At 39.2% G+C, this 26,702-nt stretch overlaps 1 protein-coding gene across 1 annotated transcript; it reads left to right on the forward strand.

Annotated features, from left to right (window-relative positions):
• LOC115918403 (pregnancy zone protein-like) lies at positions 1-26,702 on the forward strand. The gene is made up of 25 exons (XM_030977041.1): positions 1-126; positions 1,030-1,153; positions 2,234-2,343; positions 5,014-5,187; positions 5,938-6,159; positions 6,778-6,984; positions 7,617-7,775; positions 8,093-8,266; positions 8,963-9,032; positions 10,144-10,288; positions 11,109-11,325; positions 12,489-12,633; positions 13,437-13,540; positions 15,029-15,080; positions 15,571-15,663; positions 16,271-16,443; positions 17,193-17,441; positions 18,466-18,540; positions 21,183-21,342; positions 21,740-21,957; positions 22,975-23,196; positions 24,007-24,134; positions 24,946-25,111; positions 25,910-26,012; positions 26,521-26,702. Exons 1-25 carry the CDS (start codon positions 1-3, stop codon positions 26,646-26,648), a joined length of 3,744 nt encoding a protein of 1,247 aa, XP_030832901.1. The 3' UTR covers positions 26,649-26,702.

Genomic DNA, 26,702 nt, shown 5'->3' on the forward strand with positions numbered 1-26,702 from the left:
ATGTTGCAGACGTACGACGGCGAAAATGGGCGCGAAAATAATGGTGAAAATGATGGCGATGTTAATGAGGAAGACCATGATGACAGCGATGATGATGAGTGCGATGATGTTGTTGTTGATGATGATGTCAGTGACAATGTTGATGGAACAGTCAATAGACGAATTCAGTTAGGTTGTCGATGACAATGATTAGAAGATGATGGCAATCATGGTGATGACGATGATAATGATCGAAGAGTCAACACAACACAACGGATGACGGCAATTGAAGAGACAGATGTAAACATAGAAATATAACGGTAATGCCGATTAAAAAGTCTCTCCAAATAAAAATATAAAATAGAGTCAAAAATAAATCTCGCGAAAAGAAAGACGTGGTCCGGGGACGTGGTGCGGGCAAATCCACCGCCAGAGGTGCGGGGACAAAGCGGGACAAAGTCGTTCGATTCCTTTGTAAGACAAATATTAAACCGGCGTTATTTATATAAAACGCAGTACTAGTGCCGATACAAAAAAAAAAAACCTTTTGGTGCTCACGTGGTGAGAAAAGCCAGAACCGTGATTGGTTGAAAATAATTTGAAATACGCGTTTATTATTAACATACTAGCATACACGCTGTACGTAACAATGGAATATCTACGTCACAAACAAATATATTAATATACCAGCCAGAACAGATTTGAACATGTCTGCAAAGCCAGACATGTGGAGCGGAAAAATGTCACGCGAGGGGTCGCCATTTAAAAAATGGCAAAGCAATACATAACGAACATGTTCAAATCAATGCATACAACTTTTTAAACGTTATTACACATGCACAAATAAGAAACAACTCAACAAAAGTTAAAAATCGTGACATTTGGTCACTACATGCATTTTTTCATGCATTTTTTCTTGATAATTCATAGTTAAGCATTATCCGAATAGTTTAAATCATATATATCTTTTTATAAACTTGGTTATGTTGTTTTAATTATCACGTATGTTTCTCCTTGATTTGTTGATGTTTTTTACTTTGTTTTTATTAGAGTACTGATGCCGATGGTTGTGCTGTTATCAATGTTAATCTCACACGCTTAGAGCTCACATCGAGAAAGTTCTATATCTATGGAAATCTACAAGTATCCGCCAGGTTTACCGAAACGGCTACAGGTACGGATGATTGGCGTACGACACATGCTCTTACGACAATTGATCTCTGGTCTTTACCCTATATTAACTTAATTCCTAACTTTAACCCTAGTTTCAAAGAAAAAGTATTGAATCTGTACATAGCCTCACTCATAACCCGAACCCTAACCTGACACACAAGTGTAATCACAACATCAGCCCTACATCTCTGATGAATGAGGCCCGGGGAATTTAGTGGCTGGGGTAAAAGTTTAAAGTTTCAAGTTTTTATTGTTCCACATTTTACAGAAAAATAGACATACATTCAAATAAAAAAAAATTATACAATACATGTAGTATAAATGAGCCTCAATGATTCTCAATTCATATAATCGATTCTCAATTCATATAATAGATTAAGAAGAGTGTAAGAAACCTATTAAAAAGCAGTGCTTGTATATCATAGGTTGCCGGAAAAAATAAGTATTGTAAAAATGAAAAAAAAAAACCGTAGCGGAAGAGAAAGACGTAATTTAGAGGGGAGAATCTAAAACACAATGGAATAAGGAAATTTGTATACAAATAATGCATAAGAACCTATATTGGAGTTAGATTGCATCCGATTAAATTTCCAAAATGACTTGTGAGCTTTCCATTAACTTGTTTTGTACACAGTTTGTGTAAGGACAAGCCGTCGTCCGATGATCCCGCAAGTTGTTTTTGTGTTGTTTGATTTGATTTGATTTGACCAATATAAAAACATATAAATAACAATATACATGATAACATGAGAAAATAACATTGGATGGATCGCCCTGCTCAGCTGTGCCAATGCAGTACAGTTGGGGGAAGGGGGGGGGGGAAAGGACCCATTTTTTTTCTTCATTTTTTTCTTTGGGGGGGGGGGGGTGGGCATCCTTTAGAGCATTTTTTTTTGAGGGGGGGGGGGGGGGAGGGGCCCGGAAATTCGAAAATTACGTCGTCAGATATTTCGTTCAGTGGCTTGGGGAGGGGGGGGGGGCGGGACGGGAGGGAACATTCTTTTTAACCTCCTTTATAATTATAATGATGCCCATTGTTCTTTGTGTTATACTGAGTTAAAGTTGTGTTTTGTCTTTGAAGGTGAAACCCTGACTGATAAATCTACATCGCGTCTGAGTTCATATACACTCAAAATGAGGTCTATAAACAAAAACAATTTCTTCAAGCCTGCACTACCATACTTTGGAGCGGTATGTTCAAGATCATTGCTTAACGAACAATTTTATTACAACTTGGGGGCGACACCCCATACTGTATTTCTTCTGCCGGCAAATTTTTCAAATAAAAAGGCTACTCTAGATTCTGCATTTATATATGTTTTTATAATATTGTGTATTACTCTTTAAGAAAGGAAACTCGAATATTCCATCAATTAATAGAAAGAGATATTATTCCCTTAGAGAGTCTTATTATTCATGTCAACTCTCCAATTCATCCTCTTTCATAATTTTGATACCAAATATGTTATGACATTGTCATACATGAATGAATATGAAATATTTTAATAAGTGGGTTATGTCAAAGGCAGTTTGTCTATTGTAATTCTGTTTAAATACAATGCATGGACAGTTTTGTTTCTTTATCCATCTTTCAATATGTTATGCAACCTGGAATGAGACACGAGTCCATGATTAACCCAAGCAAGCGGCCTCGTCTATGTGATTCGTGTACCATAATTCTATTTTAATTCGTTATGGGAATTAGCAGACGTTCCACAAACAAGGAAACAAAAGAGATGTGAGCTGATCACCCTTTCACATATACACTCCGGGGCCCGTACGGCGAGTAAAAACAGACATTTTGGGAATTTTCGGCCGGTGTCCGGCCGGTTGCCGTAAAGTTCCTACGGGCGCCGGGACCGTTTTTTTAACCGTACGGGCGCCGTCGTGCTGAGTTGGCTGCTCCCAATTCTCCCGGCGTTTTTATCTGACCGTTAGGCCGTAGAAAGCCCGTAAAGGGCCAGTAGGGCACCTTACGGGTCCCATGCGGGCTCCGTACGGTGCCCGAACGGGCCCCTCACGATTTTGGGGGTCAATTTTCATGAAAAATCTTTACGGACGCCTTGCGGTGCTCAAGGGTTCCTTACGTGTACCCTACGGCGCCACCACGGCCACTCAAGAGCCCTGGGTGATATGCACAACAACAGGCGTCTGCCGTCCGGGGGCCGTTTAAAATGAATATTGCCCGTGCGGGTCCCTCACGGCGGCATCTCGAAATGTACAACGCAGTTTTAAATACAGGAGGTGCGGATACCAGAGGACACATACTGAGTGAGTCAGAAAAAATGTTCCACTTTTTAAAAGTTGTATTGTTTGAAGTATGAATAGTTAATCATGAGTTTCATGATATGTCTTGATAGAGTTATCCTCCCGGTACATTTAGGTACCATTTTCATATGAATCTCTGCATGCATGACCGAACATCAGACAATCTTTACAAGACTGCCAGATCTCACTTGCGCCAAGTTGCTAGGTTAGGATGAAAATAATGTTTTGATCGTGACAGTTTTTTCAATTATCCAATTAGCCAAAGAGACAAAAACACACAAACACACGCACACACACGCACGCACCCATCCACACACACACACATACACGCACGCACACGCACGCAAATGAGCATTCTATTCCCGTCAAGGCCCACCCAAACTGTTACTTTTTGTCGGGAATTCTTCTTGTCGTACGAAAAGTTGAGTGGCCGCTGTCCTCTTGGTGCGGATGTTGTGCTTTATGATGATGATGATGATGATGATGATAATGATGATGATGATGAAGATTAAGATGATGACAATGATGATGATGATGACATGATGGTGGTAGTGAATGTGTACAAAAGGGAAAGATTTTTAGGGTTATACCAGCGATCTTGATGAAAATCAATGCTCAATCAAAAAAGGGGTAATCATGAAACAATTCTCACCGTGTGTGTTGTGTATGCGTGTGTGTGTGTGTGTGGGTGTGTGCGCGTGTGCGCGTGTCTGACTGTCTTTGTTTAATGCACTGTTTTATTCCTCACCCAGTAACTTGGCGCAAGTGAGATCTGGCAGTCTTGTAAAGATTGCCTTTTATTCAGTGATGCATTCAGAGATTCAAATGAAAATGGTACCTACATGTACTGGGAGGTTAACTCTATCAAGATATATCATGAGACCCATGATTAAATATTCATACTTCAAACAACACAACTTTTAAAAAGTAGGACATTTTTTCTGACTCACTTTGTAGTTCAGTGCACCGCACGGCACAAGGCCGGGCCCCGACAGGGCACCTTCCAGGAGCCGTCGGTACACCTGCTCATCGGACGGAGCCCGTAAGAATACCGGCCGGCACTCTGCCGGCACCCTGTCGGCACTCGGCCGGCACCCTGCCGGCACCCTGCCGGCACCCTTACGGGCGCCTTGCATTTCACTCGACCAATTTTCTCCGGGCACCTCCCGGGCGCCGCAGAATATGTGACCACACATGCCGTAGAAATGAAAATCGGACGGTTCCCGTACGGTCTCTAAATCCACGGCAAGCCGCCGGGTAGGGAAAATCGTACGGGGCCCTGTAATATGTGACCTAGGCATACCATGCCTCACTATGAACATGACAGACAAAGAAAGAGGACAACATATACAGTTCCTCAGGTAGACAAATGAACATCCCTTCCGTGCTATTATGTAAAAATGTGTAGAACAGGTGTCACATGCATATCCACCTGTTCTACACATTTATACATAATAGCAGTGAAGGGATGTTCTTTTGTCTACCACAGCAATTGCTGAGGGTAGAATGAGGAACTGTATAATTTGTCCTCTTTCTTTGTCCGTCATATTCATAGTGCCTACTGTCTTCCATTCTATCCTGCCTTTCTATTAGGTCGAGGTGACTAATCCCGATGGGGCCTCAAAGCCTGGTGAGAGCATTATCGTGCGATGCGATGATTTGGCTTCACCTGTAGAAGCCACTTCTAATGACCAAGGATTCGCTGTATTCACTTTACCACTTCAGGGAATCTACGGATTTGATAGTGGAAACTCTCTCAGGTGCAATGTAAGATGGCGAATCTTACTTCTTTTTAGCCTACAAGTCAAACCAACATTTGTTTGTAATAAATCAGGTGGCTCGTATTTGCTCTTTAATTAGATACACATAGAAACAGACATATAAAACTCTCTGTCTCCTGAAATCAGAAACCCGAGATCATTGCATTCTTTTCAGAAAGCTGCCAAACCATTATTGCATGTATTCAGGCGCGTACACAGGGGGGGGGGGGGGGGGGGGGTAGGGGGGTTAACCCCCCCCCTTTGGTAATTTTCTGTGTAAACCCCCCATAAACCCCCTAAACCCCTCGCCCTTTGGATTAAAAAACAAACAAACAATTATTCTAATGGCTGACCTAAAAAAGGTGACCTTACCCCCTCCCCAAGGGAGCAAAATGTCAATTTTTCAAATTTCGAGACCCCCCCCCAAAAAAAGTGTCCTCTTACCCCCCCCCCCCCCCCCCCCCCCCCCCCCCCCCGCTCATTCAGCGGTCGGCTGAGTCGTTGCGATTTTTTGGGGGACTCAAATTACATCAAATCAATTACAATATCACTATTTTTCCAAAGTATTTCATTGAGAATATCTTTTAATTCAAATTTATTTACATATCGAATTTCTGACCATGTGCAAAGCAAATCCATATAAAACATTGGTAAATTTCTTTTTTTACATATCATTTTCATGTGTTTAATTTGACAATTATACTGTAAACTCACGACAAGATATGACGTCTAACATTGCGCTTTATTTTCCTCCTAGGTGACAGCCAAAGACTTCCAAGAGAACATTCCATATGACCCCGATGTCCGGACCCTGAATCGACCAATCACTTACTTCAGTCTGAGTCCTATGTACTCCCCGACCGATAACTATCTGGAGGTCGAAGCGGTGATCCAATTTGGCAATCCAATACAAGTTGGCGGCAGCGTATTTATTTCAGTCCACATGACCAAGGATTGCACTGGTGGACCCAGGATACTGGTGAGCATGTGCAGTAATCTCTTTAATCTCTTAATAACTCTTTATTCACCTTGGATCAACACGGCTAGAATAGACTCCCACATTGTGCCAACACAGGTTGACTGTGGCTCTCTCCTGCTCGTTCCGTTGGTCAGCCAGCAAAAAGCAGATATATTAATATATAAATACTATAATTAACGATCTATGAACAAAATTATTACCCCCAGCACTACCAGATATCCAACAATCTACACCTTGGGTCGATAGATACAGATGTGGGTCGAACCTGGGTTCTTTCGGATGATAACCACGAGCCTTTCCTTATGCACCAGCTAACCACAGCTAGGAATCCATTCTGTCACGGCTAATGTCAGTTTCATAGCGAGCTTTAAAAAAAAAAAAAAAAAAATCAGGCTTTTGCTTCGACTAACATGACTAAAAAGTTTGACAATTTTATTCCTCTGTAAAGAACACCTCTAATGTAGATTTTAATTAAGATACAAGACACAAGAAAACAAAAATAGATACCACTATGATGAATACAATTTTCCCCTCCGAAACTCTCTTAGAACATTTTAAATATTCAAAATAAGCATGTTTCAGGACTTACTTTCGAGTGACTGTTTACCATGATCACAGGCTGTGTCTCGGGGGAACATCCTCCAGGATTTCGAATACGAGGCATCCCGTCAGGAGAACGCAAACGGCATCATTTATGACGTCACCTTTGTTCTCACGCCGTTAATGACCCCGTTTCTTGACCTCCTGGTCTATGGTATCCTGGATGACGGAGAGATGATCGCCGATAGTCTCGAAATCGAAAGCAACGCCGTCTTTGAGAATGAGGTAACCACCAACACGTCATTAACCTTTCATTTGCCAAAATTACCATCTGCCATAGCCGTTCATTTGCCACACGTGCCAATTGGCACAAAACAGTGGGAACAAATAGGATTAGAAGAATTGTTTGTGCAACACAAAATAGTCGCAAATAACAGATCCGGTCTTGATTAGGTACGTGACAGCTTCTTTAACACCATTATGGATAATCTAGAACTCCAGATGTAAGGAAAATATGGGAAAGTTGGGAACTGGTCATGCAGTTTTAGTCTAAATTTCTTTTTCTTCAAGAGGCTATCATTAATGACTGATAATACGGAATATAAACATTTCATATAAGCCAGATATAAAAAAGTGAAAAGAGAAAATCACCAACCCATGAAAAACACCTCGCACTAGTCTGTGTGCAGGGGTTAAAAAAAACATGTGGCACCAGGATTTATTTGTACAACGGTGTAAACAACTTTTTGTTTAAATACTAAAATATGCATATATGATCATTAAAAGAATATTTCATTTTGTGATATTTTTACCTGTATTCTATTCTGTCATAATTATCACCGTAAGAAATACGAGAATCTTTTCATACAATACCAGAAGTATTCTTCTTCTTTGGATTTTGACATTTCTGTTCCCAGGTTCACATCCAGGTCGCCGAAGGACAGGATGCTACACTCGAGCCGGGGGCACGGACGAGCATCGAGATCATAGCATCCCCCGGATCGTTGTGCGCTGTCGGAGTGGTCGATAAGAGCGTGCATATTCTAGGAGGCAACAACCAGATGAAGACCAGCGACGTAAGAAAAAATATTTACAAATTAAAAATAGAATCGGGCGAGGCCACAGCCGGGGCCACAGCCCACTATTGAGAATAAAATAAAAAAAGTATCCGTTTGGGATAGGCCTATACACCCTTTGAAGCCATGCTCGGAGATTGTAGGGATGGGGTCACAGACGGTCAGACCAGGGCATTATATTTCGTTTTGAGAATTTATTTCCAAATAGTGATTTATTTTTAATTGGCGAGTATGATTAAGGAGTTCACAGAAGAAATATGGAGAGACACTTGCTGCATGCCGTTAGTTATGCAATACTCTCTATTCTTTCATTGTAGGTGGTCAGCTTTCTAAACACATTCCAGTTGAGGTCAGGTGACAATGATAATCCGCGGTGCCAGGATCACGAGGACGAACCAATCAAGATTGATGATGGCTTGGTTTGGTTTGGTTTCTCTCCGTATCGTAGAGATCCATATCCGTTATACTCGGACGTGACCAAGGAATTTGAGGTGAGATTCTGTATACAAAGTAATAATCAGTCATCAAAACGTATTAAACAAAGGATTTTGTGTTATAGTACGAGCATGATTCACACAGAGCTCAATGATATATGCCTACGTGCTATTTAGATAATTCTAATCATGATAATCGGTTTGAGTCGGACGAAAACTTCAAGGGCTCTCAGGTGTTCAAGCAATACAAATTGTCTCCTCCGGATATTAATAAATAAAACCAAGGTCTAAAATTCAAAATATCTTCTTGTCACAGAACTTGGCAGCTTGGCGGACTGGGGTGGCTTTTGTTTTTTGCGTCGAAATACTACGTGTGTAATGCTTTAATTAGTATATAATAAAATCAATGTATACTTTTATTTATTTGTTTTGAGGAAAGAGGGATCGAGCTATTAGTTTTCCTTTTAGAATCACTAATTCAGCTAAGCCTGAATTTGAACAGGTAATAACCGGTTATAAACTGATAGTATGAATATCTCAATCTACTAATTAAAGCTTTATCAAGGTGTTTGAGAAGAGGTGGTACGTCTCAAACTCATCGTTCTTATACCAAGTGAACGATCTTTACGACTTAATTTCCCTTTTTGTATTAAATGGGGAAGGAAATTTGATAGTCAAATTAATGTTGTTGTAGACACGTAAGAATTCAGAATATTTCATCTGCGTTTTTTGTCTTCTTTTTCTTCATTCCAGCAACTGGGTCTTGTTCGGATTTCTAATCTTAAAGTCGAGACGAGTCCATGTCAGACGCCAGAACCCTATCGTAAGAAATGTAACATGTTATTAAAAACACGGTCGCACAGACTTTGAAGAAATCAACTTAAGGCCAATTTCATAACACCTTCTGTACCTTTTATATAAATTTTTACGGATTACGTAATATTTTATTGTCTACTCGCAAACTTCCATAGGTGACTCGTATGGCTACCGAAATTGTTGAATTATTAATGTCTTTGCGATAGTGTTTAATAGTACATTTATTTCAGGATGTAATAAATATCGTGCTGTATACAAAATGTGTCATCTTTTGAATATGAATAATGGAAATTATATATCGTTATGAATGTTCTCGTATTACGTCTGATTAGAAATATAATGGAAAACAACATTTCAAGGATAGAGACTAAATGACGTACATGTATAAACTCTGCAATTATTCCGGTATCATGTGTAGATGCTGTAAGATTTTTTTTTCTAAATTAAGGGTTATTTTCCTAAGGTAAGAACACATTTTCCTAAAATTAGTTTCAGTGCGATCATCAACTTGTCTCAATTGACCAATGGTGTTTTGTTTAAAGATTCCCAAGGCTACTGTTCAAATATTGTTTACAATCCAAGTACCTTTTCGACCACTGTACAATTTAATACGTCTCTAAACTCGGGCATGACCTTCGCTATAACATGCTATCCCTCGAGAGATTGGTAATAGCAGATCAGTTGAAGTGTATAAACATAATCTTAGAACGTTTCTGTCTAATTCGGCGTATAGTTATTTGTTCTTTCTTTTCTGTAAGTCTCATCTTACTGCTGTTCATTTGCTTATAAGGCATAATCCATTTCGTTTTGTTTGTGTCACAAGTGCTCCTTGAGGATTTGCTTTCAAGCGGATTCGGCACCTTACAAATCTCATATGCTATTTCTATACAAGGCTATTTGAACGTTGTCATGATGTTACCATTGCCTTTCCGCTGAATATTTGTAGCTTTATTTGTTTGAGACTTAATCAAATGAACATTTTCATTCATCTTCAATTTCGGCAGATTTCATGCCCTTTCTCTCGTTAAGTCTTATCTTTAGGCGCCGTTATTCAAATCAAAACATGTATTTTCAAGTAAAATCCTTTCTGTTCGTGAATAATGTTTCTGTCCAAACAGCATATTACGCTCGGGGTCAGGTGCTTGAGAGAGCTGATTCTGAGCCAGACTTTGCACAAGCATTTTCAGTTTCGGCGGCTTCAGCAGGTCCAGCCATTCGCAAATATTTTCCAGAGACTTGGCTCTGGTCTATGCAACGCCCAGAGTAAGACACATTGAAATTACTCATCATTCTCACCCCAGTACAAATGTGGGGGTATAGTCATTTATAAAACCATGTGTAGGACTATTGTATATGAATTTTAATCTCTAAATTGAATTCAATCCTGAAGAGACAAACTATGAATGAGATAATACTAAGAGGTTTCATAAAATTGAACATCTCTCGGAAACGTATAATGGATAATTAATTAGGGTTAAAAGTTGCATGGCTCTCACAGTCTTGGGATAAGTTCCTTGCAAAGTCAATTATTAAAATTTTATTTACAACTAACAACTAAATGATTTATTCCCTTAAAAATATTATTATCCCGGTGAATTTTGTTTGAAAATGTGGAATATTCAAGCTTACGCGTGAAAGTAGTCATCAAAATGTTATTATTCGATCATTCCATCTTGATTTTAGAGTTGTGAAGCAAAAAAACCTCCAGTTTACAATGATTTAATGTTTAACTGTACTATTATATTTCTTACTATAATACATATGTCATTGGTATAATTTTACTATTATCATTGTAATAATCGTTATCATAACTATGGTTATTATTATTATTATATTATTATTATTATTGCTATTATTATTACTATCATAATAACAATTGGTATCGTTGTTTCTGTCATTACTATTATCTCTAGCATTATCATTTGCTAAGAAAGAGTGGTGGTAGTAGTATTACCAGTAGAAGTAGTAGAAGTAGTAGTAATAGTAGTAGTAGTAGTAGTAGTAGTAGAAGTATTATAGTAGTAGTAGTAATATCGTTTAAATCAAATCACCATGACCATTATTATCTATGTATCTTTCCTAGGGAATCCCCAACCGTCACCGTCCCTGATACCATTACAGAGTGGGTTGGAAGTGGGTTCTGTATCTCCTCAACGACTGGCTTTGGTATCTCCAAACCCTTCTCGGTGACAGCTTTCAAACCGTTCTTTGCGGATTACAATCTCCCTTACTCTGTCATACGAGGCGAAGAGCTGGAGCTTCAAATTAACATCTTCAACTACTTGGAAAAGTGCTTACCGGTACGTGATAATAATACGATGTCAAATTCATAACCAATCACTGGTCCGCTTTCTTGGCCCGTATAGAGATACTACAGTGGAGCAGCGTGAGGTGGCAGCGGAACGAAGGGTGTGGGGGATGGGGCGGTGTGTAGGAGGCGGGGGCACTGGTCTTTCTCGGAAAAAGAAATGCGAATCTACAGAGCTAAATCAGGGGCAGGGAGCTGGACGTCTTCTTTCTCCCCTTTTCTCTATTACCTGCCTTCGCTCTTCTCCGTTGCCCTTTCCATCTCTCTCTCTCTCTCTCTCTCACCCACCTTCCTTCTTCTCCCTTGCCCTTTCTCTATTTTCTCGTTTGTTCTTTCTGTTTTTCACCACTCGACTCGATTGAAGGCATGGGTGTAAAATGCCACCGTATATAAAGAGAGAATGAGAGAGAAACAGAGAGGAGAGAGAGGGGGATAGTGTGTGTGTGCGTGTGTGATAGAAAGAGAGAGAGAGAGAACACGTTTCTCAAATGTGTACATAATGTGATGAAGAGACAAACTGGACCAAGAGGTTAAAGAATGACCACGGACCACCCGATAGAGCGCATAAGCATTATGGTCCAGCAAGAAAATTGCTTTTACACTTTGCCCTTTATGATAATCAGTATAAAAAAAGGCCCGTAATACAATTAATTTGACTTTATATCGCTGTCTTAATTTCTCTCTCCGCCTTACCGTTCCCTGGGAGCTCTCTCTCCCCCTTTCTCTCTTTCTCTCACCCAGTCTATCTCTCTACGTCTCTGTCTTCCACTCTATTATGTCCCTTGATACTTTCTAATTATTTGACCCTCCTTCTCTATGTTATCTATTTCTAAAATTTAAGTTGCTATGTAAGTCCATATGGTATGTTATATTTTATTTGTGTATATTTTAACATTTTATTTAATATATTATCGTTCGAACCAGCTTCCTTAGTTTCACTCCGTCACACACACACACCCCCACACACTGACACACACACACGCTCTCTCTCTCACACACTATCTCCACACCCCTCCCTCTATCTCTCTCTTGCTCTCTCATCTCTTCTTCCACGCCCGTCCTGTGTATTTCTGCAAGTGTCTCGTCTTAAATCAGTTAACCGCCCATCCATATTTATAACGTTTTTTTTTTTACCTGTCATTATTGTTCATAAAGGTTGCGGTAACTCTGACTCCGTCTGCTAAATTTGAGATCAAGGAGAAATCCAACAGTAAATACACTTGCGTATGTAGCAGTTCTGAACCAACCCAAGTGACCTTTAACGTTCGACCCACAGCACTAGGGGACGTTGATCTTGAAAGTAAGTATACCATGCACCCCTGTCTATCAGTTTTGAAATAATGAGCGATGCCGTGAAATATAAGTCCTTCACGACATATCTTGTGCGACCAGTGGCGTACGCAGGATTTTTTCAAGGGGGGGGGGGGGGGGGGGTTTAAAATCGGGTCCAAAATTTCGCAACGACTCAGGAAAATTTGAAAATCGCGCCGGGCAAAAAATGGCTCAGTGGGGGGGGGGGGGGGGGGGGGGGGGGGGGGGGGGGGGGGGGGGGGGGTAGAGAGGACATTTTTTTTTTTTTTTGGTCTCGAAATTTGAAAATTTGACATTTTACTTCGCTGGGGGGGGGGGGGGGTAAGGTCACCTTTCTTAGGTGAGCCATGGGGGTAATTTTTTTTTTTTTTTTTTAATTTTTTTAATAATAATAAAAAAAAAAAAAAAAAAAAAAAAAAAAAAAGGGGGGGGGGGGGGGGGGGTTTAACCCCCCAAACACCCCCTGCGTACGCGCCTGTGTGCGACATATCTTTTATCTATTGAACCCATACCCTCAAAGAGGCCTGCATCTATGGCCTTCATACAGGTGCGAACGCACACACACACACACACACACCACCGCACACACCCTCCACCGGCGCATACACACGCTCCCTGAAAAAATATACCTAGCCTTTTTCTCATTGCTTACATGCTTAGTTTTCGTTATTATGTCGAATGCCTGAATATATTTTAATGTTTAAAAGTTTTCTAAACTGGAAATTGAATAGAGAACTGAACTGAACTGAATTTTACATTCATATAACATAATATAAATATGTCTTCTCTCAGCAACTGTGATCGTTGTGTATGACCAGCCTGCATTATGCGGAGAGAAACCTGTTGAAACTGATGTGACACACAGTGATGGACTAAGCAAGCCTATTCTTGTAGAGGTAAGATGAAATATGAAACTGCATTAAAGTGCCCAGTGCTGTATAAAGGTAGCCTTAAAAACCAAAGTAACGATGTATTAAACTAAAATGACCTATTGGTAATATTATATTAAGGATATATTGACTGCTTTGAGAGGCATAGTGGTTTCTATAGGGTCAAGGGAAACTCACAACCTGCTATGACCCCAAGGCGCTTGCGCCGCGGGGTCATAGCAGGTTGTGAGTTTCCCAAGACCCTATAGAAACAACTATGCCTCGAATATTAAAAGCAGTCAAAATATATTGTATATACCGAAAAAAAGGAAAATGTTGACTCACCCATTTAGGTTTCCATCTCTTTGAAGTCATGAATATTAACACCAACAATAACTTGTGTACAGTATGAAATCCAACAAGCTGTGCTCCAGTAGAACAGGGAATACCAAACACGTTTACACGAAAATTCTTGACGAATTTGCAAAGTCTTCATGCTTGATAATGTCCACAGATTTAGTATTGAGAAAGTGACGCTGAAGTCCGAATCTGATCGTTAGCATTGATTTCTTGCTGTAATAATCGCCGTTCTTCTGCCTGCAACCCGCATAGAATTTTTGAAGGATCTTGTCCAGGTCTGCATTCGGAAGTCTGTTTACATCTCCGAGGTCCGTGTTGACATTTCGCAAGAACTCTTCAAATATTTTAATGCCGTATTTTACTGCATACTTCGTATTTTTGCTATCAGCAGAATCGATTAAGTCTTGCAGCTGAATGTCATCCATAAGTTGAAATCTTGGCATAGCTGTGTCCTCCATTTTGCCTCTTTATTGGCAAAAAATTGGAAACAAAAAACCCCAGTATTTTGCGATCGAGACTAGTACACAAAATGGCGATCGGTCGTCTGCGCTGCGTGGATTGGTAGATTCGTCGCCTGAATGCAGCGACCAAAATCGAATTGCACTCAAACACCGTTAACGGTATTGCGCATCGGTCATCGCACAAAAGAAACTTATACGGTAACACGTAAACCAAAATGGGGATCGCAGCAAAATGACGTCACGTTTCACAGCCATGGAAAAAGTGCTATGAAAAATGGATATAAACCGGTAGAGCCGGGAAAAATGACTATGAATTTCAATTAGCGGGCATGGTTAAGAACATGACTGCATTTTCAACCAATCAGAAGACAGGATTAGTAAAGAATCTTAAAATCAGGTATATAATACATTATACTTTGACGGATGCCATTTCTATATGCATCGTATAATTTCCCGGCAGTACGGGTCGACACCGTCGTTAAATACCACAGCCTGACAAACCAGACCGACAACAGAGCGATCACACAACGATATTATCTCCAACGGCCAAGAATCGGTCGGTTTGGAGTCAGTCTGGCGGTGTGACTGAAGGTATCTAATTGAAAGATTAATTGTTTAACTCTCGACTGATCTCTTTACTTCCACCCAGTTTGCTATCACGATTCCCTCTAATTGCTTGTTTGTTTCCTTACAGCCTGAAGGAGAGGAAGTGGAGGAATCACTTAGTTTGTACTTCTGTCCAAAAGGTAAGCACTCATTGGTCATGTGATCATTTTGGACAAAATAAGGCTGTAGTGACGAATTGTACTATGACGAATTGTAATATGACAAATCGTTATATGATCTGAAGTTGGTACTCTCAACACAGGTATATAGTAAATGGGTATCGCGGGGAACTTTTCTCATGAGTTCAGCAACTATGGTCAGCTTGGCCAAAGCTTGAAAGCGTATTAAATAATTTGTAAGACGACTTGGAGTTGATATGTAAGCAATATGAAATTCATGTACTTGTTATTAATACTATTATCATCATCATAATTATTATTTATATTATTATTATCATCATTAGTATTATTGTAATCATAAGTTGTAGTAGTGATATTACCATATTCTATTTTTTTCTTTTAGTACCAGTATTATAAGCAGTTATTAGTATTAGCGTTATTGCCATTTTTCTTGTTGTTGTCGTTATTATTATTATCTATTAGCTACTCTGTATTATCCCTTATTTTACAGAAGAGGAGGACGGCACATTCAGGCATACATTTGAGATCTCAGTTCCGGTGGAGTATGTTGCGGACTCGGGTAGAGTTACTATCTTCATGTCAGGTATTTAAAGAACTGTTCTGATCTATTACGCCATCTACCATTCGATATATTCCACCCAGAATTTGATAATAGACCAGTTCGTGGATAGGACATGGTACAAATCAGCCCTGAAAAACAAATCTACACCCGTGCATCATAGGCTGTACTATCGGTGCATAATTGATTCATAATTACATAAATTTCATGGACAACTTTTCAGTATTCATCTCGGTGGGTTTACGCAATTACAAAGAAACTGTGAAATGACGTGCGCAGGTTATATCTACGAGATGGTGTATATCCATGCATGCTGGATGATTTGTATAAAAAAGACCTACCTGATGATCGAAGCAATGTTTTATCAGATTTACAGTCACACAATAAGCATAGGAATATATATATATTACATATTTCTGGTGTCTTTTCACTCGAAAATTCATTTCCCATTTCCTAGCAACACTGATTTTCTTGAGGGGCCAAGTGCTGAAGCACCCCACCACCCTCCGGCTCCCAGGGCTATAGACTTTGCTCAAATCCCATATTGAGGTTACCAAATGATTGGTACTAATATTTAACCAAGTCTACTCCGTTTTAATAATCGGAATCTCCTTCTATTCATCTAACCTAGGGGACATTCTCGGCAATAGTCTGTCAAACATCGACAAACTGCTCAGGATCCCGTACGGATGCGGTGAGCAGAACATGATCGGGTTTGTACCAAACATCTACGCGCTCCAGTACCTCCAAGCAACCGAACAAGCTGACCAATCACAAGTCAACAAAGCCTTGTCAAATATGAGGGTAATTATAGTGTTTGTGTTCTTGGAGTTTAGTGTACAATGTCAGTAAACATTCATCATTATGGAAGACTATGTGCAGTTTCAAACTCGAAAATGTTGATTCATAGGAACCAAGTAGACACAATCTACCACTGGCAATTGATATGGCGATACTCACATCAGATTGGTTTAGACCGATCGCAACTTGAAATCAATCGCAAATCTGTAGGACAGAACCCTGAATGTAATGTTATGTCGTGTGTGTTCCTGAGGGGTTGTTTCCTGGGTGAAATGACCTAGCATCCCACAAATCCCTTTTTACTTGATGAATTAAGAATATTTAAGATGTGGGAATATGGAAAGAAGTAAATTAAACAGTGATCATAACTAAACCATATTCATGATAGTAAGAAACTGTAAATACCTGATGATGAGGAATTACGTGTTTTCATAACAAAATTAAATCATTCATATAATGGATTAATTAACGTGTGTTAAACCTACGATGCATACAATTATACAAAGAGTATCCATTATTGCAAACAAATACATGAGTAAAATAACGGAAATTAAAGGAACTACGTGATTCAAGAAAGAGGCGGAGAAGACGTAGCAGCAGAAAAATGAAAAAAAAATGAAGACGACGACGATGATGGAGAAGAAGAAGAAGGTGGAGGAGGAGGAGGAGCCCAAAAGAAAATAAGTAATCTTGTAAAAGTTGAACATATTTGTATTTGTTTCACACTTTTCCCCCGTTATCATAATTTTCAGAAAGGATACCAGAAGCAGCTCAATTACCGGCGTAGTCGTGGGTCTTACTCGGCGTTTGGTAACAGGGACCCATCAGGGAGTGCATGGCTGACAGCCTATGTGATTCGCTCCTTCGCTCAGGCCAGTCCATTCATTTCCATCGATACAAAGGACCTTGACGTCAGTATTAATTGGCTGTACAACGCCCTCGGACAAGATGAGAACGGGTGTTTCCGGTCAAAGGGTCGCGTTATCCACAAAGAGATGCAGGTATAAAGAAGCGGGCCTCCACCCTGATATTAAGTTGGTTTCATTAGAAGCAGAATCATGAGAGAAACAAGTCGGGGAAAGTTTGAGCACAAACCGATTCGAAATAAGAAAGTTATATTTTTTGAAGGTGCGGTCATTCAAACGCAAATTGCCAACGCTGCGACGAATTTTGCGAAGACACCACCCAGTTGCTTCCTGTACTAAAAAAACTTAAAACAAAATAAATCCTCCCTTGAGAAAAATTTCAATAATACATTCACCCTAAATATATTAAGATTTTTTGCAAGTATGTGTTCATTCAACCCCAATAGGAAACGAGCCTATTTTGTCATCAATAACTAAACAAAGGAAAAGTTTATAAAATGTTCTTTTCACATCAAATTGGAAAGAAGCTGGCAAGAAAAGTTTGTTTTATACTAAACATGTATTTGAAAGTTCGTAACTGTTTTTATTTTTAATTGAACATTGCTCAAATATTTTACTTATTATTCTTTTCTCTTCATTTTTCGCTTTCATGAAAACCAAGTTGATATCAAGGTGCATGGGGGTGGGGGTACGGTTGATACACAATTACGGAGTTCGTCCTATTATCAGGAGTATTAGTATATTGGGTATACACCTGTGTACGACTATATGACAGAAATACAGATCTTGCTAAATTGAGAAAATAATGTATCAGAGACTTCAGTCTTCGTACGCAATATTGTTTTCAAATTAAGAAATGGAAAACTTTGTTTCATGTGATAAATTGCAGCATCTTATGTTCAACATGCATACAAATCGAGCATTTTGATCCAAAAAATATTTAGCAATATTAAATATCCCTTTTCTTCGTTTAACAGTTTAATTCATTGCTATCACCTTTGATGAATAATGTGCCATGTTCCCTACCTCCCTTTTTTAAATATTCTTTTGTAATACTTTTCATTGATTTACTGATTAATTCATTTATTTGCTGCAAAGAGCTAAGCTACATAATCTTCCACGATTATTTCTAATTTGTCTTCTCTCGACCTCTCTTCAGGGTGGAGTGAATGATGAGGTGACTTTGACAGCGTTCATAGTCGTCAGCTTACTGGAAGCCCAGCAGCCTTTGGAAGTACGTATAGTAGGCTTCCTTCAAATCATTGTGTCATCCCGTCGGGTCGGGTGGTCGATTTTCATACCCGACCATTTGTGAAAACGTGTCCCTTTCGCGAAATGTCGGGGGTAATGTTTGTGATTTCACGAATAACGCGATCACCAGGCCGGACGCGATGATCGGATGATTCGAAGTAAGCCGTGTGGTGCATTCACCGTTTTGAATTAGCAAGTAGAACCAGTATGTGCATGTGCAATCAAATTTGCATAATAAAGACCAAAACTCCAAATAAATAACATGAATAATGCATTTGATCGTGGCTGGCTAAACGGAAGAGAAATGTCAGAACACGAAAATGCACTTAAATGAGACAACTTACAAAATCAAAGTAGATCTACTAAATCTGGAGATGAGTTTTGATTTTCATTTAGTAATGCACACCTGTCATATTACGTACATTTTCGTGGAAAACGATTTGTTTTAGGTTTGGTCATACTTTTGCACATTCCTGAATGTTCTGTAATTTTCATCCAAGTGAGATTATTTCCAGAGAGTAATAAAGGGGCGGAGTGGATTTCTTATTAAAAGCCTTTTACCAGTTCTACATACTCCGTGAGAAAAAAAATTGAATCGGACAACAATAAAATTGATTCTTATCAGGTGGGCTGTATAACGTACAGACCACCTTATAATTTCGTTAGAATTGCCTTTATTTATTATTTATTATTTATTATATATTTTTCTTATTTCTAACCACTTTTTTGTGAAGAAGATAACTTTAAAATAGCTCGATGAAATGCCTTCAAATTTGGCACACATTTGTATAGGCATATGTACAAAGCACAATAACGTTTTCAACATTGACCTTCACTGATGACGTCATCTAGGCGCCATTTTGTAAAATTTTACGAAAAACAACTCATGATCATATCTTCATAACCAAATAGTATTTCTCATTCATATTTATCATGATCAAGGTCAATATCCGTCCGGTATATTTCAGGTCAAATAACGCGCGCGTGCGCGTACGTCCGCGCGTCAATGCGCGTTTTCGCGCGTAAAACTATTGCACAACATAGAATCGCCATTTTGTTTTCTTTCATAATATTCCACATACATGTACAAACAAATTGATACCATGTTTGTCTCTTTATGACTATTAATAACGGAATTATCGACCGTTTAACAAAAAATTCCGTGCGCGCGAGCTCTTGTAATACATAGCATTTATGGGCAAAAATATGCCTATATTAAATCCATTGTAACTCTTTAGGATGCGAGGTGACCCACAAAAAAAAAAAAATCATATTTTGATAGAGTATGAGTCGGAAATATGAGTTCATGTCTCATTTGACCCTCAATTAACTCATAACGTAATCATAATGACCTCCGAACTCATAATTTCAATTTGCATATTATAACGTTATCACATTTTTAGAAAATTGATTGTTTCTCTGTAAATATTGATCGATTGTCTTCCAAATTTTGATATGATCTAGCTGAGACATTTGTCTACAAATATAGTACCCTCTATTTTTCATTTTGACAAAGGCATCATGGCTTATATTTGCGATTAAAGGTGGCATGTCAATTGTTCACATTTTGCGTGTATTCTCTAGGGGACATTACTTTTTCTCAAAACTGGGTTCTACATTTCCATCTTTCGCGAGCAATATCTCCGTCGTTTTAGCTTGGTTTACGCTGAACTTCGAGTATGTTGTAGCTGAGACAATAAGTTATCTTAAATGTGCCCTTGATTTTGTCTCAAATTTTAGTTGGATCAGCCCACCTATACTTGTTCCAAACAAGTATTACTAATCTAGTTTATATTCAGTTCTAATAAACAGCTCAGTAATACTTGGTAAAGACTTTACCACAGACTTAATAGAGATTTCGTGGACGAGTGGATATGTCACCGGACTGTGGACCACAAGTCTTTGATCTACATTTGCCATGTGTTAAATTAGTAGGCGGTAGGATGCGAAAGCTAATGTGCTTAGATTATACTTATATTTGCTTTGTATATAGCGCCTAACACTTACTTTATCAGAAGTCTATACACGCTCTACAATAATGCAGCATAATTACCCTGGCTTTAGCAGTGCAGCTGTTTTGCGCGCTGCATTTCAAGGAATAAATTCCTACCAGGTCCCCATTTACTTAACCTGGGTGGAGTGTGGGAATTGTAGATCAATTTATGACCAAAGGACATTAGTGCCGCGATGGGATTCGAACCACGGACCTTGGGATTGACAGTCCGGCGACGTATCCACTCGACCACGACACCTGATTAAATTAGGTGTGCGCTTGTAAAAATGACGCCTGGCTGGAATGTTCCCCAGGGAATGGAGAATGTGGATACATTGTGTGCGGGTAAGCCTGATCCGATGTAATATATATTATGTAAGGCGCTTTGAGAGGGCCTTCGATCCTGAAAAGTGCTATATAAGAACTTCCTATTATTAATATTATTATTAAACTTTCCCACGTTGATAACAATCTAGGGGTTTCACCGATAGAACCAGAGACAAATAAAAACTTGAAATAGTGTACAAAAAATTAAAAAAAATGATAACCTATATGTACCTAATGGTGAAACATTACATGTCCATGTCTTTGTTAAGTTACTGGGAAGTAATGTTTTTGATATTCTCTTTCAGACCCAGGCTATTCAAGACGCGTTGTCCTGTATCCGCAACTCTATCGGCAGTTTGGAAGACACGTACACTGCCGCCCTCATCGCCTACGCCCTGAGTATAGCTAAGGATACTAACGTCGTTCAAGTCCTGGAATACCTCGAATCAGTCGACAAAAATGAAAGTACGTGTACTTTAGGGATGGTTTTATCTATATAAAACAGCGAGAATAGACCAGTGTGTAATTAGCTTATGACTATGATATAGATGACCCCAAATATTCACAAATCATTTAGCGCTTAATACATGTACGATGTCTTTAAGCGCTTTAAATATATAGAATTAACCCGGTCATTAGATTCAATACTTACCCACACACATTGTGTGCACAATCCCCACTCACTCCAGCCAAGCTTTACTTGGCGCTCAAAAACTGTTCGACCAACAATTACGGTCGCATGAGAAAAATCACTGCGAAAGAGATGAGATTTTTTGTTTTTAAAAGGGGGCCTTTTTCAACGGGCATTTCGACTCCAGTAACGATCTTAACGCTTCCACACCTTTGGAATTGATGTTGACAGATGGAGTGAGATACTGGGTAAGCAGCCGAACCCAGACACCGGGATCGCGTAGGTACGGCCGTGGTGCAACCGCTTCCTCCCTCAGCATTGAGATGACCGCGTACGTACTCCTAACCTACATCAATGTTTACGGTCATGACGCCATAGCCCGCGGCTCGGCTATCTCCAAGTGGATTGTCTCACAGCAAGGACGCAACGGAGGGTTTAAATCGTCTCAGGTAACATTTTGAAGAAATTATGATGAAACGTTAATGCATTGTTACAATTTAAAGGTAATACAAAGTTTTGGTATGGGGTCATGAATTTGGTTCAAATGAACATAATGGAAGCATATGCGATCCTACAATATTCAGTGATCGTTATCGCGGTTGAAATCGAGTCTAAAGTTAGGAAATTGTAAATAATTAACTCTTTATGTTGTATAGCTCCCTCTCAAGGCCAAGATATTAATTAAGCTATAAAACAATGCTTCTTGACTAAAATCGACCGATTAGCTATTCCCGTCTGGAAATTTTATATCACAATTACATTTTCTGAGATTTTCATGGTCGCAGCAACTATTGTACGGCCGTAGGCGCTATTTGAAATTTATCAAAATTTACCGGGAGCACCGGTAAATTTTTATATTCAAGTTTTCTCGAAAGCAGAAGCGTTTTAGGGACTAAATTTTCTAGTGCTTATAATTCATCCACAGGAGCATCCAAATATATCAAAATTGAAAAGAATCACTATCAACCCAATTTTCAAAATGTCCCAAAACTTTGTATTACCTTTAAGCACTATTTAAATATTCCATCCTTATCAAACCTCTTAACTCATCGGGATAATTTTTGTTCGTGCGTTTCCAAGGAGCATTTGGAATTATTACCGTAATATCCCCTCCCCCTGACAATTAACTAAACCCATTTCTAATCAAACTTCTAGGGGCAAAAACCCGATCTCACACAACAGACGAAGACTGTAGCTGAACAGCTGAAAGAAAACAAAAATGGGGGGGGGGGGATATGTTGTATTGAGATTAAAAGTTAATATCCCCAACAGACTTGAAGCAATGTTCAGAGAGTTATTATGAGAATATGACTTAATTTTTTAAAGAGCAGTTATTTAGATAATATAAGATAGCTTTTGGTTAATATAGTCACTACATTCTCTCATGCTGAATGGTAATCCAAGTAATGAAAGAAGAACATCATGCAACTATTCAGAATATTCTTCGAAACCCCTATCTTTCCCAGGACACCGTCGTCGCCATCCACGCTCTCGCTGAGTATGCCCGTCTTGTGTTCGGCGGCGAGTCAAACCTGGGTATTGCGTTCAGCTACAAGGAGCATTGTTTGTGGAACTCAATATTCGTCATCAATGATGGAAATCGTCTCGTTCTCCAGCGGGCCGACATCGACCAACTCCCAAAGGCCATCGTGGTCATCGCTACTGGCGAAGGGTGTGCCCTTCTCCAGGTAAAGTTCATTTTATTTGATGTAGGTAATGACTGTAACGGGGGGGGGGGGGGGGGGAACCAAGGCAAAGGAAGACCAATAATACCCGAATTATGGAATTTGATTGAAAGATTAAACTTGAACCTATGGAGAAAAGAGAGAGAGAGAGAGGGGGGGGGGGGGGGGGGAGATTGAGATTGAGGGGGACCCGCACAAGGTTTCGATACAGTACGTTTATCCATATAGGCTTAATTTGCGTTAAACGTTCATTAATTTAGCATCGAGTATCCTCTCTTCCTTCAATATCTTCTTCTTCAGTCAGGTAGCGCTAGCAGCGCTGCTGTGGCCATCTCAAGTTTACTTAGTTTATTTAGCCTTTGGTTACCTAGCAGGGTTAAAAGGGAAAACACGTATTCTTCATCATTTCCCATGCTTAGGACTATCTGTCCTTAGTGGGAGCTTGTATATTAAACGTAAAGAGCAATGGTTTACAACTTCCGCAGAGATAATCAGAGTTAAAAGGCATATTCTTCGTATTTTCACTATCCACTGGACAGTTTTGTCATGTTTACAAATCATCTGAAAGGATTTTTCGCCTAATCCAAGTTTTGGATTTTGGAGTTTTGGATACTCGCCTAAGAAACAAAAACATAACACACAAATAAACAAACATAAAAACATCGAAAACAAATCCGAAAACAAAACGCCACATGTTAGGTTAAATATCCACACTAAATAAATTTGTTTTCAATATTCTCGCTCCATTCCCGTCAGTTGTAATACTTACACAATACTTCTCTTTGCTTACGTTTTCGTTCAAATCATTATCAGGTGATCATCCGATATAACATTCATCCGGCTCTCCCTCCCGCACCAGCCTTCGAGATCATTTATAACGTGGGTCATACGACGCAACAAGACGCCTGCCAGGGAAGCTTTAATCTCAATGTGTGTGTGAGGTAAATAAAGTTGGAAACATTATCATCTTAGAGTTAAGATGAATTTAAAGAGCAATATAATAATGATCCTTCGTTTAGGTCTTAAATTATATATATACCGTCATCAACTAAACAAACGACAATAAATCAATCGAATAATTATTGATCGACTTGTTGTTCCATCATTCAATAACTCATACGTTTGTATCGTCTAACACTAATTTTAGCATTATATCAATATGTCGTTCGTCTTTTGGATGAAAAACTAATCCTATTTCGGATTTGTTGTTGTTCGGAATTACGAAGTTCATTTAAATTTTCTGAAATATGAACACTATGTCAGTTTCGGAAATAAATACTTCGGGAGAAAAAAAAACACGAGATATAACCAACCAAACAACCAACCTACAATATGAACCGGCCCACCTGCCAACCAAATAACAATCAACAACCAATACCAACCAACCCTCGAGCCGCCTCGACGGGACGACGGGACGGCCTACCAACCAACCAACTAACCAACCAACAAACCAATTAATCAACCATCTACCTTACGAACTATAACTTCGACCAAATCAACTATTACCCACCCGCGGACCATCTAGATATCAAACTTACCCAGAAACCGAATTTAACTAACCAAATATTACGCGTCAAAAACTAAATTCGTTAACCGGCACACATAACCTACCGACCGAAGTCAACCAACCCCAACCATTCCACTAACTAATTATAGCTAACCGATGAACGGACGAACAACCAACCAACCAAACAATCAACCAACTAACTAACCAACCAACCAACTAAACAAGACAATGTGTCGTTTTAACAGGTATCTCGGTGATGATGGATTTTCCAACATGGCCATGGTCGAAGTGAAGCTAGTTACCGGTTTCGTTCCTGAGCAAAAATCTTTTAATTTGCTGAGGAATGGGTTCTACCCAGAACTCACTAGGGCTGAATATAGAGGCAAGACGGTCGCCATGTATTTCAACCAGGTATCTATCTGTCCTACCCTTCCTACTCTTAGCAGTATGCAGTGTATGCTATGATTATGCTTTAGATACATTAGTAGAAAGGGCAGAAATCACAGAAAAGTTTGAATGATTTCCAATGCAGTACGTTGTGCAGTTCTTAAAAGCAATTCAATAGTAACTAATCGTGAAAGCCTCTTAAGTGAAAATAAATATAATTAATATATAGAATCACTTTTTCTTGTGCCAAAATTAGCGATTGTCAGAATGGTTCATTTAAGAACACTTTATTCTTCAAACAAGGAAGGGTTGGAACATAATATATTCATTGTTGGGAAAGGGTAAACTGATTAATCTAATAAGAAAATTCAAAACTGCTATGCCTTTGGGTTATTAAGAAGTTTAAATGTAGTTTTATCGGGATTTGTTTTTGAACACTTTTTTTCGGGGGGGGGGGGGGCAAGGATTGCAATAGTAATGAAAAATAACCAATAAGGTCTATATTGATAAGTGTAACATCTGTATGGCATATTAAACTGTATTCAATTCTTCCTAGAAAGCAACATTATGAAGAGCAATATCATCATTATAATGCCTTCAGAAATCATTTTCAGCATATGCAATATGTCACTGTAAATTCCTCACACAGTATTTGAAATCGCTACAGGGTGATTATGTCGAAAGTCTTTGTGATCGTTTTTTAGAGTAAATAATTACCTCGACGCCATTTTAAGTATTGCGTCTCCGGAAATTACCAAAACTTTTTTAGTTCTATCATTACACTTATATCATATTTTCATATTTTCTTTCATTCTATTTCAGTTTACCGCCACACTGTTGTGCTTTGACCTGGAGGTTAGACGTGTCCATCACGTCACAGATCCCAAGCCCGGTCTCATCAAGGTTTACGACTACTACGCGCCAGGTAAATAGTCAGCTTTTAAAATTATCTCGTCAAAGAATGTACGATGGCACTGATCGTTTAAGTATATCCAATATCACCTACAGGTATGTGTGTATGGTGTCGTCTTATCTTTAAACTTGAATCTATACGTTTATACATGGCCCCGATACAACAACAGCCTGATCTTTCAAACTACAGTCGATATTGTTCACCCTTGAAGTTATTTTGTAGGCACGGAACGTAACTTCGAATAGCTAGAACCGCCGTTAAACATAAAACGCTCGTATTTTAAAACTTCGAGGAACCATCAAGTTCCCACCTGCACGTTACATGATTTTTAACTACAATATATTAACCGCAAAGTTTAAATCTACGAAAAGAATTTCACATTTGTTTACTACCTGTCTTGTAAACGTGGTATCGTGCAGGTTTTTTTGAGAGTGAGCTGATTAGTAACTTTCGTTCGAAATTGATGTATTTGAATGCTTTCCTCTATGAATCATTCGCCTACCATACTTTCATATCATAGATGTCATTCTCTCAACCGAGTGCAGCATGGCTTGTCAATCGATTGGTCCACCTATCAAAGTACTACCGGTCGAAGAGCCCGAGGAGGGGCCTATCCAAATACTACCGGTCGAAGCACTACCAGAGTAGGAGGTAATCAAGTCCTTCCCGCTGATGAAAACCAGGTTTAACTTGATCAGGAAC

The sequence above is a fragment of the Strongylocentrotus purpuratus genome, unplaced genomic scaffold, assembly GCF_000002235.5.
Source record: "Strongylocentrotus purpuratus isolate Spur 01 unplaced genomic scaffold, Spur_5.0 spur5_scaffold_9, whole genome shotgun sequence".
In the NCBI taxonomy this organism is placed as follows: Eukaryota; Metazoa; Echinodermata; class Echinoidea; order Camarodonta; family Strongylocentrotidae; genus Strongylocentrotus; species Strongylocentrotus purpuratus.